Source organism: Monopterus albus, unplaced genomic scaffold, assembly GCF_001952655.1.
Source record: "Monopterus albus unplaced genomic scaffold, M_albus_1.0 scaffold24.1, whole genome shotgun sequence".
NCBI lineage: Eukaryota > Metazoa > Chordata > Actinopteri > Synbranchiformes > Synbranchidae > Monopterus > Monopterus albus.
The window spans coordinates 1,437,853-1,456,274 of record NW_018127904.1 but is presented as its reverse complement, the minus strand read 5'-3'; the positions used below and the strand labels follow the sequence as shown (position 1 = coordinate 1,456,274).

Here is an 18,422-nt window from a genome sequence, read left to right as displayed (position 1 = left end):
ATCTGATGGAAAAGGTCTGACAGAAGAGATTAAGGGAACCATCTGACCTGGGTAAAGCATCGAGTCAACTGCATTCTCAGCTCTAAGCCCAAAGTCGGTGTACAGAGCCTCATCAAGAGCCTCAATCCCTAGCACTTGACCGCTTGAGTAGGATTGGCTGTGTGTACACATTACAGCCCAAGGCGACAGCGTTCTGATTGGCTCATTGGATGTTTTCACTATATTCATTTCACCTGTCCAAGACCCATCAGACCTTTAAAGTTGCACAAGGGTAGAAGGGTTATATGGTGTTGAAATGGCACATGGACAGGGCTTGCCTCTGTGAGCAATGCCACCTGCTGCACGCCTCAGCTGCCCACCCATCCATGGAGACCACACCCTTGGGTGCCCGTTGGGAGCACTGACACTCTGAGCAGTGAGAAACACTAAACTTAACATCAGACGTGTCGCTTTCAGCTGGGATTTATCACAGCTTTTCTGTCTCTCCGGTGTCATCCTCAAGCTGTGTGTGAACATATCTACATGTGCATAAACCCAAATGCTGCACATGCATGTAGTAAAAGAAGCACACTGAGCAACAGAGGGACAGGAAGGAGAGGCAAAGCAGCTGCTACATCTTCAAATTACTTCCCCAAAAAAAGAACTTGGGTGTAAACTGCACTACTCATAATAATGATTTATAATTCCTTAAATATCCACATACAGCACATTAAAGATTCCAGCAATTCATCAAACCCTATTTAGCAAAACAATGTCCTCAAACATCTGCTCAAATCAATGTTGGTCCTTCTTCTGAAAGACTGGGATGATGGTGGTCGCACTTTTCTTTTGCACAAACAGCAATGTGTTGTCTAATGTCCACCTGCTACACAGGTGTGCAAGAGAATGAAATAATGCAAAGGAAACAGCTGAGCTCTTGCACACTGTTAACACTGGCTTTATTAGAAATACAGCACTGACAGCATTTACAGTGACAGAAACACTGCATTTCATTTAATTAATGTAGCGCTGATGGAGCGTGGTAATACAACTTTTCTTTCATTTCCTACAAACGGCAGCTATCCTCAGCAAGCCAATAAGAATATATCATCAGTGACTAATTCTCCTGCAGACAGGTCAGTGGTTCAGTTCAAGGAGAATTTATGACTCTCATCTCGAGTCAATGAGGGTTTTATTTTGCTTCAGTTACGGGCTGTCTCTCCATTACTCTGATCATACAATAATAAGACCCTGTGAGAGGCGACGCATAATGTTGAGGTCAGAAATAAACACATAGGCAGAAGAAGCTTTACCTTCCAACCTCTCCTGTTGGATGAATGGTGTTTTTCTTTCTCACTGACTAATTTTGGTGGCTTAGTATTAACAGAAAAATGTGAGACTTGGGACATCCGGTCAAAGAAGCCCTCCTCATCCCGGGCCACACCTTCCACACCTCCTCACTGCCGATCCTACGAGTCATCTGGCCGGTTCCTTAAATCCTTGTTGTAATGACTGTAATGCTGCAGTAACACATTAGTCATGCAACAGGTTGGAGTGGAATGTGAATGACAGCTAACCAAGAAGTGAACCTCAACAGTTGCTGCAGTGATATACACAAAAGTGTCTGTCAAAAAGAAATGATTCCAACCCTCAGCAAGCTTAAACAGCGATCCCACATGTCTGACAGACACACAGTGAATCTACAATTCTCTCACATCTTATCTCGCTGCTTTCTTAAGCTATGCACTCTGTTGCACTAGCAAGTCTCTTATCACTTTAGGAGAATAATAGACTAACCTACATATATTAAACAAAAAGTTAATAATTACTATTTAGCAGCAATGGAGAATTTAAATGCACTGGCTTCAATACACTCAAAATAAAAGCCTTTAGGTAATATATAAACAAAAAAACTCATTTCTAGAAGTGCTTAATGAAGAACTCACTCCTTTGGCATTGTTTTTACATTTCATAAGCATCATTTTACACCAAAGGGGCTGAGCCAAAGATGAATCAATCTAAAATAAGTAGATTCTCTTTTTCACCGTTCATGAGCCTGTGACCGACCACGCATGAGTCAAACCAACAATGCTCTTTCAGGCATAGTTGACAGACACCTCCAGCATCTGCTCTTTTCATTCAACAAAACAGATCCCTTTGGGTGTTGCCTCTTCGCAGACAGGTGAGGGGAGACACGAGGAGTCAGGAGGAGGGTGGAGCAGATGTGACTTTACCAGGGAGCAGTGTCTCCTGCTATCAGTCCAGACAAAACCAGAGCCTGAATTGGAGAGCTTCCCCTTCACCCAGGATCAACTGGGGAGTGTTAATAGATTCAGAGTGGATCAACTGATGGCTATCGTGTTTCGCTGTTTTGACTCAGTGTGCACTGACAACCCAACAAACATCTGCATGTGCACCACTGTGGTGCAATGCAGATGTTTACACCCATGTCTTTGTAAAAAAAAAGGTCTTGTAATCAATTCAGCTTTACCAAACAACATTAAACTGCAAACTGAGCTTTATATGGGGTGCACAGAAAACAAAACGGTTCAGCTTGTGCTTATTGTGATAGAGCCTAATGGACTGTAACACAAGAGGTAGCACTCAATCACAAGTTCATCACTTATTTGTTTTCACTGCAGGTTACGTTAAAGGTGTAGAGCGATAATGAAGTCTGTTTTTATCACTGTCAGCGGCGAAACAAGCAGGTAAACACATGTGGATACTAGGCAGGAGAACAGGTTTAATTATCTCTATCCCACAAACAACAGCAGCACACAGGAGGTTAACACTGATAACTGAATATTGATCAGGTTCACAGCAAGAGCACAGGTTAGGCCACACCTTCATTGCCTGTTTCAAAGACAGGCAACACCGCGTATCATTTATGTAGCACCAATATCAATTAACACCAAGTCACACTCCTCTCACATTCTTTGCTTAACAATGAAACTTAATAAGGATCAGAAAAATATTTGGTATCAAAATAAGCTGCCACTGTAAAACATATGAGAAAAGGTACAAGAATGATATATTCAGGTTTAAGGAAACAAATTTTCATATGTAGACAATATATAAATATTATATATGTCATACTAATAAACACAAATAACCAAAGCAACAACAATAATCATCATCATCATCATTCAAAATAAATATATTTTATTTCTATTTCCTAACTTCTGTTGTGTTGATAATTTCAGTTTCAAATGAAAAACCACTATATTTTAAACCTACAATTATATTCCAAGCTCAAGTGATTATAACAATCAAATTCCATATACAAGAAATATGATTTTAAGAATTTTTCACTAACACAAAAAATTCCATTAGTTTGCACAATAGCTGTCAGCACTGAAATCAATATTATAACCTACAATTTTCTAACAAAATTAATGTGACCACATCTATGTTTTAGTAGAAATAACATTAATTTTTAAAACCCTGTTTAAAATATGACTAATAAAATGCTAGTTATTATTCAGTATTTTCTATGACAAGAAACTTCAAAAGCTTTTACAAATAAAATCAAAAAGCTACTTTACTTCTTTTTAAATTATTCAAAGTAGAATTATGCTCAAACTGGTGCCTCTAGAGTAATTTGAAAGATCAAATTACAAAATATATGTAAGTGAAATAACTTTTAAATGATAATTACGATGTCAAAAGCACCAGACTTCACACCATTGTCTTTTCTAGATTGTTTTTTCAAAAAGGCCCAGTCTTTTACAGAAAAAACTCATTAGCAAACATTTTGTTTTTACAAACAATCATAATCAGTTATAATTTTTGTCCTTAAAACCACACATTATTTAATTGTAAATCCTACTATGCCTGTTGGCACACTGAAGACACTACACAACAAAACACAAGTGAAATAAACAAGCAATCAGCCCCACACAGCAAACAGCAGCTGAACCAGCCTCACAAAACCAACAAAATCCATCAGGCCTGAAGATGAACTCACATACAACTTTCTAAATGACAACAAAGACTGATGATTGATCCCCTAGTCCTACCCTGTTTAACTATCAGTTCACTATAGTTATCAATTATATTTAAAATCAAATGCATGGGAATGCCTACAATTATTTACAAAAATATTTTAAATACAAGATTTACAAATAACATAAAGGAAATATAAGTTGATTATCCTAAGATTCCTCTATGTCTGAGGCCACAGATAAATTATAGAAACATCTACATTAATTTGCTAGACATGCCCTGCAGAACAAAAATACGCATTGTAGCCTCACTATAAAATGTGAAACACTAAATATTTCTACCACAATAGGAAAAAAAGGTTCAAAACCCTGACTGATAAACTCCTGTGGAGGTGAAAGTTATAAATATGTATATGTACATACACACATATCACCGTGGAAAGTCATGATCACTTTAAACCGATTTGAACAAATACTGTGAAATTAAACCTGCCCAAAAGCTTTCGCCCACTTTACGCTGAGATGTTTCAAACACCTGTCCGTGTCCTACACTGCACTCCTGTCGACCTCACTGATATGGCGAAGATTTCGTCATAAAGCCATGTTCACAACATACACAGGGGTCCAGCAGCTCTACACACGCCGACTGGCCACATACAGCCACATGTTTGGACGTGTGCTCCATCTGATTCCGCCTATGGCCGTGGCCCACCAGGCCAGCCATTATGAGGCTCTCCAACATTGCCAGGGCCTACGTGCACTAACCGAGGGGAGCGGCGCAGGCTTTTACGCCATGTTGCGCTTTGCAGCTTACCAAACGCTTTCAAATCGAGCCATAAAGCGAGGTAATAACACAACAGCTCTGTCGCTTTACATTTTAAACATACACATTTTCCCCACAGTGTTGCACCGCCCCTTCCAAAAAAAAAAGGGCGAGAGCTGTAATGCAGAAAAAGTGTAGCCTGCACAAGAGGGGGAAGAATATGCTGCAAACGCAGAGAGCAGGGGTCACGTGTTCCTCCACATGGCATTGTGGTGAATACTGGTGAATCCATACGTAGTGATAGAGTGTCACTTGGTAATGTTGTGCATTACCAATGAAAAAAATGTTTGTTTTAAATATTTAATAATGTAAGAGCTGGTAGATTTCTTGTGTCTGTAAACTGCGTGGAAAACCTTATAAAAAAGGCACAAATCAAGTCAGTGGGGTCGTGGATGTGGAGTAGAGGGTTGTGAGTGTGGAGCTCACAAAACTCAACTCTCCAGGCGCGCGCGTGCGCGCGCACATCCCTTCTCTTTCACGTATATACACATATAGGGCTATAGTAAACAGGAGGGGCCCCGCTGATTGGAATGCAGCTCGTTGTGCATTGCAGTGCTACGTTTGGTAATGCAACCCAACTTTAACGCCTACGTGTAGGAAAAACTGCCTCCTGGGGAAACAAGTCATATGCGTCAGTCGGTTATAGTAAAGTCTGATGATTCAAATAAGTTGTAAATATTAGACGTATACACTGTGTGTCTGTGAGTGTGTGTCCGTGTGTTACAGGTGGACAGGCCTTGTTGCAGATCACGCGATATGGCAGCAGCCACCGTGTGTTCTGTGGATAAACTGTTTCTTTGTCGCTTTCTTTCTTTTGTTTCATCACCACGCAACTGCATTTACATCGCCAGAAAATAAACCAACAACAGCCTGGTAGAAACCACACACTGAAGCCGAGAGGAGAGGAAAAGCTGCTTGCTATATTTCACAGCGGAAGCCTACAGGTCAAACTGTCTGCCATAGGGCACAGTACTATAGGGCGTATGACACAATGTGTGTATGTGTGGGTGTGGGTGAGTGTACGTGTCAGATTGTAGGCCTACCTTAGTTTTTTGGGAACAGAGTAGTCTACCTCTATCGCCTTTCCGTGTAATTCAACTTTACCTGTAAGGACGAAATTGATAGTGTAACGTTAGCTGTGCGTATGAAAGCAACAATGCAAGCTGGTAGGCCTACAAAGCAACACTTTGAATCACTTCACCAAGTAGGTGCGTCCCCATTCAAAGAGCCAACCCATAAAAAAAGTATAGCTACCCTAACCCTACTGGCGGGTTGTGCGCTCGGAGGCGGATAAACTCTATATGCTTAGATTAAAACAAGCACAATGTGGCATTTTGTGGCGACAATAGAAGGGATCGGCGCCAAAATGAAGCATGATAAGGTTATATAGAATGGGGAAATGGGCAGCCATGCTTTCCACTCCCACAACCCTCCCAGTGTAATGAGGGGCATTTTTTTTCTGCTCACTCTAAAGAATGCTACATTAAAGAAGAGATGGTTTGAAACGAGAATGACTTGTACTCTTTCTGTTGTAGGTGGGTGTTTCTTAATTGTCCGTGTTGGGCCGTGTGCGTTCGAAGCGCTCCTCGGCGAAGCTTGGAGCACGGCTTTCCGTTACTATTATGAGTGGCCTGGCGCAGCACGGAATTAGCGTCTCACCTCGTCCCCCCTCAGCTACCTGTTTATTAGCTCTTTCCTCCGGACCCCCACGACCCACCTCCAAGACACCTCGTAAAAACATACCCAGACATCAGAGGAACAGGGATCAGGGGAGTTTTCCGCGATCCTTTCGCTGTGCTCTCTTTAATAAAATCAAGATAAAAAATAAGTGAAAAATAATTATGCCTACCCGAACCATCAGACCATCCCATACATTCCAGCGGGTGACTGCAAAGTAGCGCCCACACTATCGGAATCTCCAAAATATAGGTTATTTTGCGCGTTAATTGCGTTACGATGGCTCGTGTTTTCTTTAGACAAACGGGCACTGAAGCCCCCGGTGTGCCCTGCTATCGATCATTTATCCAATTTTTGTTGGAGCGTGCATGACTGAGCGTTCACCTAAACTCTGGTGGCACACGGATGTGATGGTAAACACTGTCCCGAGCAAAGAAAATAAGGCAAACATTTATTAATATTTCACATTTCGGACACCATGCGCTCTTGTGTTATTTTAACCCGATCTCGCAGTTTGAGTCGGTGTGAATTCTTCCTGTCACTAAAGCAGCATCACTTATCAAATCCACACTTACCAGAAAGAGTCTCTATAGCCTTTATGGCCGAGTTCTGATCGGGGAAGTCCACAAAAGCATAGCCGGATTTCAGTAGGACCTGGTCGGCCACTGGAAGCTTCCTCTCCCCAAAGAGCTGCTTCAAGTCCTCGACAGTGACCGAAGGACTTAAATTCCCAACATATAGTTTGTTCATGATCTGAAAGGAAAAATCTCGAAGCGGTGTCAGATCTTAGACTGAGAGAGTGGCGATCTTCAGAGAAGCAGAAAAAATAAGTAATACAAATAAAATAAAATTTAAAAAATCTGCTGGGATCTTTAAAAAAATGCAATCACCCCCCGAGAAAATTATCAAACTATAGGCGACCCCCCAGCACCAACTCTGGCCCTGGTCAAACTCTTTTAACAGGGACTGGGGGGAAAGTGTCGTTACGACGCTACTCTGGAGCCGACAAGCACCGCCTCTAAACACAATCTCATTTAAAATCAGATTAAAAAATGTTTGGAGGTGCATGTGGGATCACTCCTGCTTTCCCAGAGTATAAAGTGCATTAGGGTATGAAAGTGGCATGGTGATCACTGGATACATTCAGCAAAGGGATGGGCTTATAGGAGGCAGAAGGGTTATTTCATCAAATCATAATAAGGGCCGTGCCTTGGGTCCCTCCAGGCGGGGATAACGATAAAGGGCTACTGTGTGGGAAATCAAGTCTCTGTCAGTGTTCTTCTCGACCCGAGTAGTGTCACTAATCCTCACAGTTTGCATTTATTTATTTATGAGTGACACAGAAATATGGATTTATGCAGCGGTGAACAGTAGGGGGTCCAAACCTGGCCTGGGCGCCTGTGTGAGATATTATCATGTAATAGATAACATCAGAGATATTATTTATGGTCTCGTAGGCTTAATACCTGCCTACACCTATAGAACAATACAAAGGGGGTTACAATCACAGGAAGTGAAATATCAAAGCAGCCAATCTTGTGAATTCTGTGCAGAAAAAAAAGTGACAAACTATCCTGCATTTTGCTGGTGGCTCCTACTTTAAGGGGCCACTGTTTAAGGGGGTATGGCCTCATTCATATCACACAATGTTAAAAAACACGATGACGCTCTTGGTTTGCATTTCAACCTGTGGATAGTCCTGACAGAATGCAAAATGCAAGAACTATTTTAAGAGGTGATAAGGAGAAGTGAAGGGATTCCTGGCCTTGCGCCGGGAGAAGGCGTCATGCTGTGTAGCCTATAGGTTACAGACGCGATACAGCATCTGCAGTGCTCATGCATGGATGTGTTGTACTAGTTACCAAGGGGAGGAGCCTTCGCCTGCAGCACTTGAGTGCTTCTACATGTGACCGGCCTGTGCCTTGGAACATTACTGCCACCCGACTATAATGGAGAGAGTGCCAGCAGAAGGAGTGACCCTTCTTCTCCTTGTTTACGTGAGAAACAGAAATGACCAAGCTGTGGTCCATTTACAAAACAGCTCTTCAGTTACTTTCCTGATGACACGCTAACAGTCATTATAGGTCTTTCAGCTGAAACTCATTCAGACCTGACGGTAAACTACCCGTTCATTTCAAAACGCATCCACTGCACGGAGACATTACTGTATTAACGGTATAAATAAAACACGATCCAGTTTGTACCTTTAACCTTGAACTGTTTGCCTTTCCAGTCAAATGGCAATCTTTTTTTTTTTTTTACTTTTGTAAATGGACAAACAGCAGAAAATTGTCACTACACACTGAGGATTTGTGCACCTCCTTTCCTTTTACATGTTGCGCCCATTTAGGTCAGCACATGCTGACAAATAACTCACCCACCCAAAAAATGTTTTCCACTCAGAAAGGAAAATCAGCTGGGACAGGAAGGGATGTGACATTTGGGGAACACGAGGAGAAGGGCTGACTAAAACAAATAGCACACACATATGAGCATGCAGACTTGTGGTAAAAAAAGGGAAATAAATCTGAAGTTTCCAAGGTGTGTTCAGCTGTGTGACCGAGGGCGCGTCTTTTCATTGGTCTTCACGGTCTACACTTGATCAATGAACATTTTTGGAACATTGGTCTTCACGGTCTACACTTGATCTGAACAATGAACATTTTTGGACTATGTGATTCGTCCTATTACCTACAAGTGTTTCAGTTAACGTGACTTGTGTCTTTTATCGATTATTTTAAATGCTTTTAATTCAAAGTTCATTTTATTCATGCGTAAAAACGTGGGATTTACAGTATAACCAATACATGAGGGGGAAAACCCTGTAAATAAAACATTAGAAACAATAAAAAAAAAAATCCATAATAACACTGTGACATAGGTAAAAGAACCAAACAGCACACATCATCTTAACAAATTTGTTGTGGTATGTTGTATCCCCTGTGGGATAAAACATGGCACAACAGTCTTCACATCACTATTATTATATGAACCATCACAAAGCTACATTGTCCAATAAACCAATACGTTGAGTTAACATTTACTCAAGTAGTTCTGAGAAAATCTTAGGTACTTCATAACATTTCTTCGATGGTCACTTGAAGATGTTTTTTATTGCTAAAAACCTATTTAATGCAATAATTATAGTTATAAAATGTATATCACATATTAATGCATTAACATATTTCCAACAGGAAACACCTTTAATTTAATGGTTGATTCACATAATCACACAAACACACCAAACAAAGGGTTTTCAAAGTGGTGAGTACCAGAAATAAAATCTATTCACCTCCTATGTGAGTGGGTGAACAGAGGAATGGATACTGTAAAACATGGGACAATTAAAACTATAATTATCTGAATGGCCACTAAAGATATGTGAAGCCTTTTTATCATTTGGATGAACTAAGGTAAAGAAGCAACCTGTTGTTTCTGGCCTTCTCTCACTTGAGGATTGGAAACATAATAAGCAGAGGTGTAAAGTAGTCAAGTACATTTACTCAGGTACTGTTCTAAAGTACAATTTTGAGGTATCTGTACTTGAGTATTTTCATTGTCTACTTCTTCATACTTCATTTCAAAGAACAATATCATACTTTGTACTCGCTACATTACTTTGATAACTTTATTTACTTTTCAGAATGAGGTTTATAAAACAAACTACAGTACAACCATAAGATTTATTGATCCTTGGTGTAAAATTCACAAGCTACCCAGCAGTAATTCAAATTATAAGGTAGTTAAAATTAGCTCTACCTTTACCAACTGCAACATTAAATGCAATGTACATAATAATACATCAATAATTATAATAGAATATAATGTGTATCAAGGTGAATGAGTACTTCCACTTTTAGTACCTGAAGTATATTTTATGCTAATACTTTTGTGCTTTTACTTAAGTAACATTTTGAATATATGACCTCTATTTGTAACAGAGTATTTAACACCATGGTATTGCTACTTTTACTTAAGTAAATACTTCTTCCACCCCTGAGTTTACACCATCCTTTAAGTCAGGGAAGCTGGATCACATTTGGATTCATCTGCGACCACTAGGGGTGGATGTTGTACTTCAGTCGCTGCTTGGCAGGTCTTGCTACACCACAGTGGTGAAATGAACTTGGTTTGTTCAGTTGCATTTACTCATGGATAAGTGACCCTCATACTGTAACGAGTGCCATATAGATGTGAATTTTTGGATAACTGTTTAAACCTGAGCCTGCTTGACTGAAAAGTGGTGGCATTTAAATTACATTTACTGTATAGCTGTTAGTCGGGATATTTGCCTGATAATCAGACTCAACTTCATTACTTGAATTGCTGGAAAAAAAGCAAAATTGTGATCAGTGGTTCAGAGGTCTGGAACCAGGCAAAGGAATATGTATCTCTAATATTTTCCCCCATGGTTATTAGGTAGGCTGAAGCATTACTAAAGCACTATGCCAAATCCAGTCTATCATTGCAACTTTTTTTTTTTTACATCAGTTGGATGTATCATATAAAAAAATCTACTATTTCAAGTCATGGACTACTTCAAATGCATAATACATACTAGTTAAAATACTTTGTACTGCTGTGTTCAGTGTTAGAACCTTTTTTTTTAACTCAAAGCATTTAGACATTTTCAAAAAGCCACTTTAGATGTGTTTTCTAAATGTTCACAATTAGGAATTAACAAAAGCTTAATTGGTATCTTGGAGATGTATGTTTGTATAGTTTCTGTGATGAAAGCCTCAAGACCTTATAAGTGAGCTCATGTTTTTCCTATAATCACCATTCATTTGTCACAGTTTAACAGTGACTGTCAAGAAAACCTGAAACATGTGGTATTGACATGCATAGCAGTTCCTACTGTAAAGGCTGAGAGAAGTAAATGTCTGCAGAAACTAGCACATAGCAATGTAATGTGATGAAGGCTTTAATACACCCCTTGTCTGTGTTTTAACAGCCACGCAACAGCAAATGTTTTAAGACAAAGTAGGAGTCACGTAAGAAAGGACGAGTCAAAGTGGAAGAAATGCACGGCCCTTTTAATCCACTCAGTAATTTTACAAGATCAAAACATTAATAGAACATTTATGCCAGGTGTTGCCTATATAATTAACATTAAAAACATCTGGACACCTTGACTCATATTTAATGGTCTTTTACATCAAAAGTGTGATGCTCACATTACCAAAAAAAAAAAAAAAAAAAAGGGTACTTTGTTATCAGTCATACCAATCAAACTTTTCATGTCGGTGACTGGGAAGAGGAGGTTTCAATAGCGACCTGGAAAACCAACAGAGTCATTAGACAAACCCCGGCACACTGCAACCTGTTGAATCCATGGATAAAACAGTAAAGTTATGAAAAACGGGACTTACGGGGAGAATAAGACCGTGATCTGGACCGAGACCTGTAAGCCCCTCTGTAGTATGGTGATGGAGATCGCCTTCTGAAACAAGACAAAATTAATGGTTTCCCATTTTTGTCTGAACAGACTGAACAGGAAATAAAACACCATGAATGTAGGGATCAATTTTCCTACAATAATGTTAAGGTTTAGTTTAAAAGACTGAGATAGTCACCTGTATGATCTGTAGTAGTCCCTGTCGTCATAGCGATCGTAGCCGCCTCTGTCGTATCCACGATCATACCCACGGTCATAGTCACGTGAATAGCGTCGAGGGCCGCTGGGACCACCTCCACCACTACACACAAGAAGAAAATAATGAGTTGTACACCTTATTTTCCTGTTAAAATACCACCTCCTATTAAAAATATTTCCTCTTCATGTTACACTGAGGTTATTTTAATATTATAAAAGGGGATGACATAAGAAAGCTGGCTTTTCAAGTCTGCTGTTATTGCTCTTGCTTTTCAGGTGAATAAAATGGCTCCTCTTTTCATTCAATTTTAAAAGTTAAGGACAAACGACTTCTTCAGTCTGTCAATGGAGCAGGAGAGAGGCAGCAGCTTACTGCTAAATGAACTCCTTTCCTGGTGATGGTGCTGTGCAGTCTGTGATGAACATGGTGCATGATGAACAGCAGCTTACTGAGGGGCTTCTTCTCCACTATGAAGGTAAGGCAGTTCAGCTCTATACGCTCTACAGAGCCAGCTTTCCTCATCAGGCTGTCCAGCTGTGAGGCGTCTCTCTTCCTAATGCTACCCCAAATGTTGAAGGACCCCGGCCTCCACAGAAAGTACAGACGACTCTGTCACTTCCTGTACAGTGCATTTATGTTGGTGGACTAGTCCAGTTTGTTGTCCAATTGCAGACCCAGGTAGTTGTAGGTCTGGATGACCTCCACACAGACCTTAAAGGACACTGGCTACAGGTGGGATTTGGGCCCGAAAGTCTACCACCATCTCTTTGGTTTTGGAGGTGTTAACATGTAGGTGGTTAGACTTGCGCCATGCCACAAAGTCCATCACCAAGCTCCTGTACTCATCCTTCGGTCCATCCTTGATACACCCCATCATTGTAGTCCATGTTCGTAACTTTGCCAAATAATTTGTATTCATTTGGAAACTATGAATATATTACAAAAATACTACCTCTAAAAGCCAACAGATTTTTTTCTCCAATCATGACAACTTGACAAATTCTAAGCACTGATCACCGTCTTTCATACATTAGTAAAAAAAAAAAAAAAACCTGACCACACCAGACAATATGTTAAATGAAGGAACTAGAACAAAACACCACATGAAATGCGGTAATATGAACAGAACAGACACCAAGTATGGTTCTGATGGCTTACTATGTGGGCCGGCCCATGTAGATTCCAGGAGTTGGGGTGTGAGGTCTTTTTGTGATGGAAAAATCCACCCTGATCCTGCGACCATCCAGCTCCATGCCATTGGCTCGTTCCTTTGCCTGATAGTGAGCAAACAAATCAATCACCTGTTAAAACCAATAAAATATTTCTCACACAAGTTTGTCAGAGGCCCTTTTCAACTATACCTCATTAGCGTCATCTGTGTTTTCAAAGTAAACAAAAGCAAAGCCCCTGGAGCGCCTCGACTGCTGGTCATACACAATACTGACATCCGCCAGGGGCCCGTATTTAGAGAAGACATCCCTCAGATCCCTCTCTGTGGTGTACAAGCTCAGGCCAAACACTCCCAGGCAGCAGTTTGGATCTGGATTCGCCTGGATCAAAGATGTTAACGTTTGGACATAATCATTCTTTGATACAATCATCTATGGAAAGAGAACAAACTCAAAACAATCTACTTTTTGTTTTCATATACCAGGCAGATATAAGATGCTGAACAGCTACACAGCAGTGCTTTGGAACACACACATATTCACACATCATCAAAGCAGAACGGAAAGTCTGCTGATAGTTTCTTAGAACGGGCCACTGAGCACTTACACGGTTGCCAATGTGCCTACGGCGATTGGACATGGGTGAGCGGCTATGGCTTCTTCGTCTGCGCTCTCCACTGTAGGACCTACTGCGAGATCGGCGATGATAGGACCTTGAACGTGAGCGAGATCGGCTGTAGTGTCTGCGTGAGCCACGGTAGGAATGGGACCTGTATAAACACAAAACAACACTCATTCACAATGGTTCTATGGATAGTCAGATTCTTCTACAACTCTCTAAAGAGACAGACACAGCTCTTCATACCGTCTTCTCAATTGGTAGGTAAGAGTTTTAAGCAAATGCAACTTCAAAAACAAAGGGGGGGGGGATAGCACTCACCCAGATTTAGACCTGGACCGGGAACCAGGAGAGCGAGCCGGGGAGCGGCTCGCAGACTTCCCTGAGCCCTGTGGACTCGCACTCCTGGATGCAGAGCGAGACCCCTGAACGAACCACACACACACCAACATGCATCTTATCAGGACCAATAAGAGGACAAAGTGATAAGTGTTCTTAAATATTTGTGTAGTTAAGAATTAAGGCAGAATTTAGGATAGTGAATTAGGAATGCAGGTTAATACTATTTTGTGTAGGCATTCACAGTATGGTAATCTATATAATTGTCAACATGATGAAATTAAATGTCAGTTGTGTAAAAATTGTAATCTAATTGTGAACTAATGTGTTGTATTCAATAACAAGAACATGCACGCATTTGACAAACAGACGAGAAAAATTACTTAGCGCGGTGACCTTATCCAGATTACTTCCTCAACTTCATTTCTGAAACTTCATTACTTCACATTATTCTTCTTTCTTCAATTGTCTTACTTCTTCTTACTTCCCCCATCTCACACACTGCCCATACTTCTTCCCTCCTCATGTTTTAGCATGCATTCAACAATTCAGCTTCACACATCTGAGCTTCATATTATTGACAATAAAGTGGACATGAGACTTCTTCCGCATTTTCTTCGTCCAACCTTAACCTTTATGAAAAAGAAAAGGATGAAGAGTATATGACTACAATTAAAACTGCACCCTCATTCAATCTTATGACACCACATAATACAAATCTTCATTGTTAATTTTATAAATATTTCATTTTCAGTGGTTCTACATTCATTCACTGTTCTATTGTTGGCCACCGTTGGTTAGAGGTGTACAAAGCATCATAGACGTAAACAATAATAATGGAAGGTGTGATCACCTTAAACTGAAAGGTAAGCATGCAAACTTTCATTAAATTTTTCCATTCTGACTGAATCTTGGTATTCTGGTAGGTCACCTGTATATTTACAATACTGTCCTAGACACAGTTATAGTCACAAAATGGTACAGAATTACATGATTACCTTTCAATTCTCAGTCTCTTTTGTGATAAATATTTTGTGTTCCTTCTCATGCCCACATGAATCCTGTTAACACCATTTCTTCTAAGGGGCCTTTATGGCACTATATTGTATATTTCAAACCACTGAATGTGAATGCTTGCTTAACAGTATCATCAGTTGTTTTGTTTTTTCCAAATATATCTCAGCTTAACCATCTCAAGATCATGCTGCCACTCATTTGTATTTACTTGTACACTAGCATATAGTCCTCTAGTATGTTCAGCAAACTGAATAATTTATTGTGATAAACTAAATCACAACATAGGAGTTTTTGCCATAAGGCAATACTCTTAACATGAGACCATTTCAGGACAATCACACTGTGGAGGCTGGTGTGCAGAACATTTAGGTTTATTAACAAGTCCCAGTCTATAGCGCTTTTCAAATATGGTGCCCATGAATCTGCAGGCTACATGTAGCTGTGTAGCAGATTCCTTTTTTTTGTCGTTCAGACATAGCTGCTGCGCGCAAAAGTTCCAGCAAGGATTTGTAGGAGTCACTGGTCTGCGTGGACAATCAGTGTCTCTAAGAAAATGCTTGTCTAACATGCCTAAATACATTTTATAGATAAAATAAAAAAACTAAAAACCTGCCCTTTGCACTGTGGTGTCTGAAAATGGTTTGTCATAGAGAAACACTCAAATATGTTATAAATGTATCTCTTCTCACACTAAACTCAGTGTAACATTTGCCTCTCATACACACTCCCTATGTGAGCCTGTGACCCTTGCAAATACTGACAAGGCACTCACAGGCCAAAATTCAAACAACAGCCTATTAAACAAAGAGAAATGTCACTAACATCTGGCCATTACAGGGGCTGTGCACACTGGATGCAACTGCACAGTAGAGTATGCAGGGTATACTACTGTACGTGTCTTTGTTCACAGTTTTATCTGCTGGCAGGGGGCATGAATCAAACTTGCTTTCTGATCTTGCAGCATAACATTACTATAACACTGCTAGGTTTGTGTTTACATACAAGGGCTGAATGTGTGAATTCATGCAAATGAATAAAAAGAAATCTTGAAGCCGTATGTTTTAAACTTAAAATGTCTAACATCATTATGTTGCTTGAGTGATATAATTTGCCACATTCAATATGAAAAAAAAAGTGAAATACTACAATGAATGTTAGCAAACATCACTCAGTTGAGACCCTATCTACTCTGAAAGATGTTTACCCAAAATTTTAATTAAAAAGTAGCACTCAAAATTTGAACATGCAAAATAAATGTTTTATTACTCAGGAAAATTAGCCCATAATCAGACATTTAAAAAAGAAAATTTGACATTAAAAAATAAATATTTTTTGACGTGTTTCAGTATAGGACAGGCATGTAGGACAAAACATATATCCAAAAAACAATTTAGCCTATATAGATAATTAAATACTTTGGGGGGAACAATTAATTAAGGACGGATTTGCCTGAATAATAAAACACATTCTCCTTCGCATCTTCTATTTTTCTCCGAATTTCGTGTTTAATATGAATTGTGGATAATATATCCCTAAATAACATTAGCATGGCTCAATTGATAAAATGAAACTCATTAAATTAAATATACTTTAATACTTAATGTTGACATCTTTCGGTTTCATTAACGTCAGTCTTTTGAATCAGCGTTAACAAAATAACTAATCTATTACCCCAACAAATTTAACTGCTTACAAAACCTTATTAGCCAATACAGCACAAATTACCTTTTAAAATAATTGATGTTAAACAAAAACACTCCTCACACTAATTAATTTGAATGAACGTATCTACAAGTCGGTTTACTTAATAAATGGGCTGGCTGGTTAGCTAAAGTTAGCATTAACATCACAGCCGTTCAACTGCATGGCTTAACGTTACATAACTTCAGACAGCCTGAGGCCTAACTAACGTTCACACGCCAGCGTTAGCCAGCTAGCTAACGCTCGGTAGTAGACGCCAACATTTAGCTAACGTACTCTACATTTGTTTGAGATACACTTCAGCAATAAAATATTTGCTTATCACATTTATTATAACAAGAATATTTTATAAATAACGGACAATTCAGCAAGAGATATGGACTGCGGGGTTAAGCTAGCTTGCTAACATTAGCTAACCAGCCGCAACCAACACAACGAGGACTGTTAGACAGACGACTCATAAAATCGAATCATTTATTAAGTTTGCGTTACAATCAAAACCTTTAAAAAATCATACATACCCGACGTTTGTCGTTATCGCTCATTTTTACTGACTATTATAAACTAACAGATATTTAGCGTTAAGCCCAATGCTAACCAGCTAACTACGCGAGTGTAACTGTACGCGAGTATGTTGCAGCATTGACTGTTATGGTAGCTCCTCCCTCCGATGTTAACACTACGTCTTACTGCAGGCAGAAAGAGAGGGGCCGAGCTCCAAATGAAGCTATTGCTATTTTGCCGCGCCCACAGCTACTGGGCACAAAATTTTGAATGTTGGTTTGTGCGCTGTGGCATGTACAAATTACAGACCTGTTCCTTTATTTAGCTTTTGTGACAAGTAAGCATCGAGCCGAGTCTTTAAGGTAGGCTACACTGTTCTATTATTTTGTGTTGTCATCGTGTATTAAGATAGTATTGTGACGACCGCTGGCTGGGTTGAGGAGAGCTGGTCCGATCCTGACCTAACTGCAACTACTATCCAGCTGTGTGCTGGCACCTAGACTGACAATGAGGAGAACACCGTCTTTGTCTTTTCTTGGCTTTATTAAGGCGTACAAAAACACGAAAGAAAAGGGTTGTAAAACGCAGCACTGTGTGCTCACTGGAAAAAGTAACAAAAACAGAACATTACAGGTCTCTTCCCGAACTTCACCATCGCCCGCCAACAGAACCTAAAACAACACGCCCACCTGTCATTCCTCTTATACCCTCCCGCACCTGTTCCTCGATCCCCCCATCCCACATTGGCCAGAACAGCGCGGCATTTTGCTAGAAAACAGCAGTAACCAATACATGAACAGCTTTCAACAACAGTGTCAAACCCATTTGCACACAACGGAACACACGAACACCAGCGGCCAGTCAGGGTCGCCACATAGCGCCCACCCGAGAGGGTTAGTGCCCCCACAACCCTCATCAGTCCAACACAAAGTCACTCAAATGTGTGGGGGCCCGGGGTGCACGTCCTGGCCGCCGGGTGGTCCCATCCACGCCAACAGACCCTTCCCCTGTACCACCAGAGTCACTAACCTCGTCGGGAGTGGAGGGGGTGTC

General features: G+C 40.2%; 2 protein-coding genes across 5 annotated transcripts in view; both read right to left on the bottom strand.

Annotated features, from left to right (window-relative positions):
- The window catches only part of igf2bp2a (insulin-like growth factor 2 mRNA binding protein 2a), a 49,179-nt gene extending 41,881 nt beyond the window's left edge, over positions 1–7,298 (bottom strand). The window contains exons 1-2 of one of the 3 annotated variants that reach the window (XM_020594708.1): positions 6,999–7,248; positions 5,790–5,850 (exon numbers count right to left, since the gene is read on the bottom strand). In XM_020594708.1, coding sequence (XP_020450364.1) covers positions 5,790–5,850; positions 6,999–7,173 — 236 coding nt within the window. In that variant the 5' untranslated portion in view covers positions 7,174–7,248. Of the gene's footprint in view, positions 1–5,789; positions 5,851–6,595; positions 6,769–6,998 lie in introns of those variants that run through there. The other 2 variants (XM_020594709.1, XM_020594710.1) reach the window with 2 other exon arrangements.
- A 4,140-nt stretch (positions 7,299–11,438) lies between these two features.
- On the bottom strand, positions 11,439–17,586 carry tra2b (transformer 2 beta homolog). Of its 2 annotated transcripts, none has more exons than XM_020594787.1 (8): positions 17,387–17,586; positions 14,130–14,233; positions 13,797–13,959; positions 13,382–13,570; positions 13,179–13,294; positions 12,000–12,122; positions 11,796–11,863; positions 11,439–11,700 (listed from the first exon to the last, which is right to left on the bottom strand). In XM_020594787.1, the coding sequence occupies exons 1-8, from the start codon at positions 17,408–17,410 to the stop codon at positions 11,690–11,692; spliced, it is 798 nt and encodes a 265-aa protein (XP_020450443.1). In that variant the 5' UTR covers positions 17,411–17,586; the 3' UTR covers positions 11,439–11,689. The 2 variants fall into 2 exon arrangements, with proteins under 2 accessions (XP_020450443.1, XP_020450441.1); XM_020594785.1 differs by having other exon boundaries at positions 11,796–11,866; positions 17,387–17,584.
- Positions 17,587–18,422: the final 836 nt, after the last annotated feature.

Excerpts from the sequence above, each read along its gene's own strand:
- tra2b (XM_020594785.1), bottom strand. The coding sequence starts at position 17,410 with ATGAGCGATAACGACAAACGTCGG. Across the intron at positions 13,295-13,381 it reads ACACAGATGACGCTAATGAG|GCAAAGGAACGAGCCAATGG; the intron begins GTATAGTTGAAA and ends GCTCACTATCAG. Across the intron at positions 12,123-13,178 it reads TACATGGGCCGGCCCACATA|TGGTGGAGGTGGTCCCAGCG; the intron begins GTAAGCCATCAG and ends TCTTGTGTGTAG.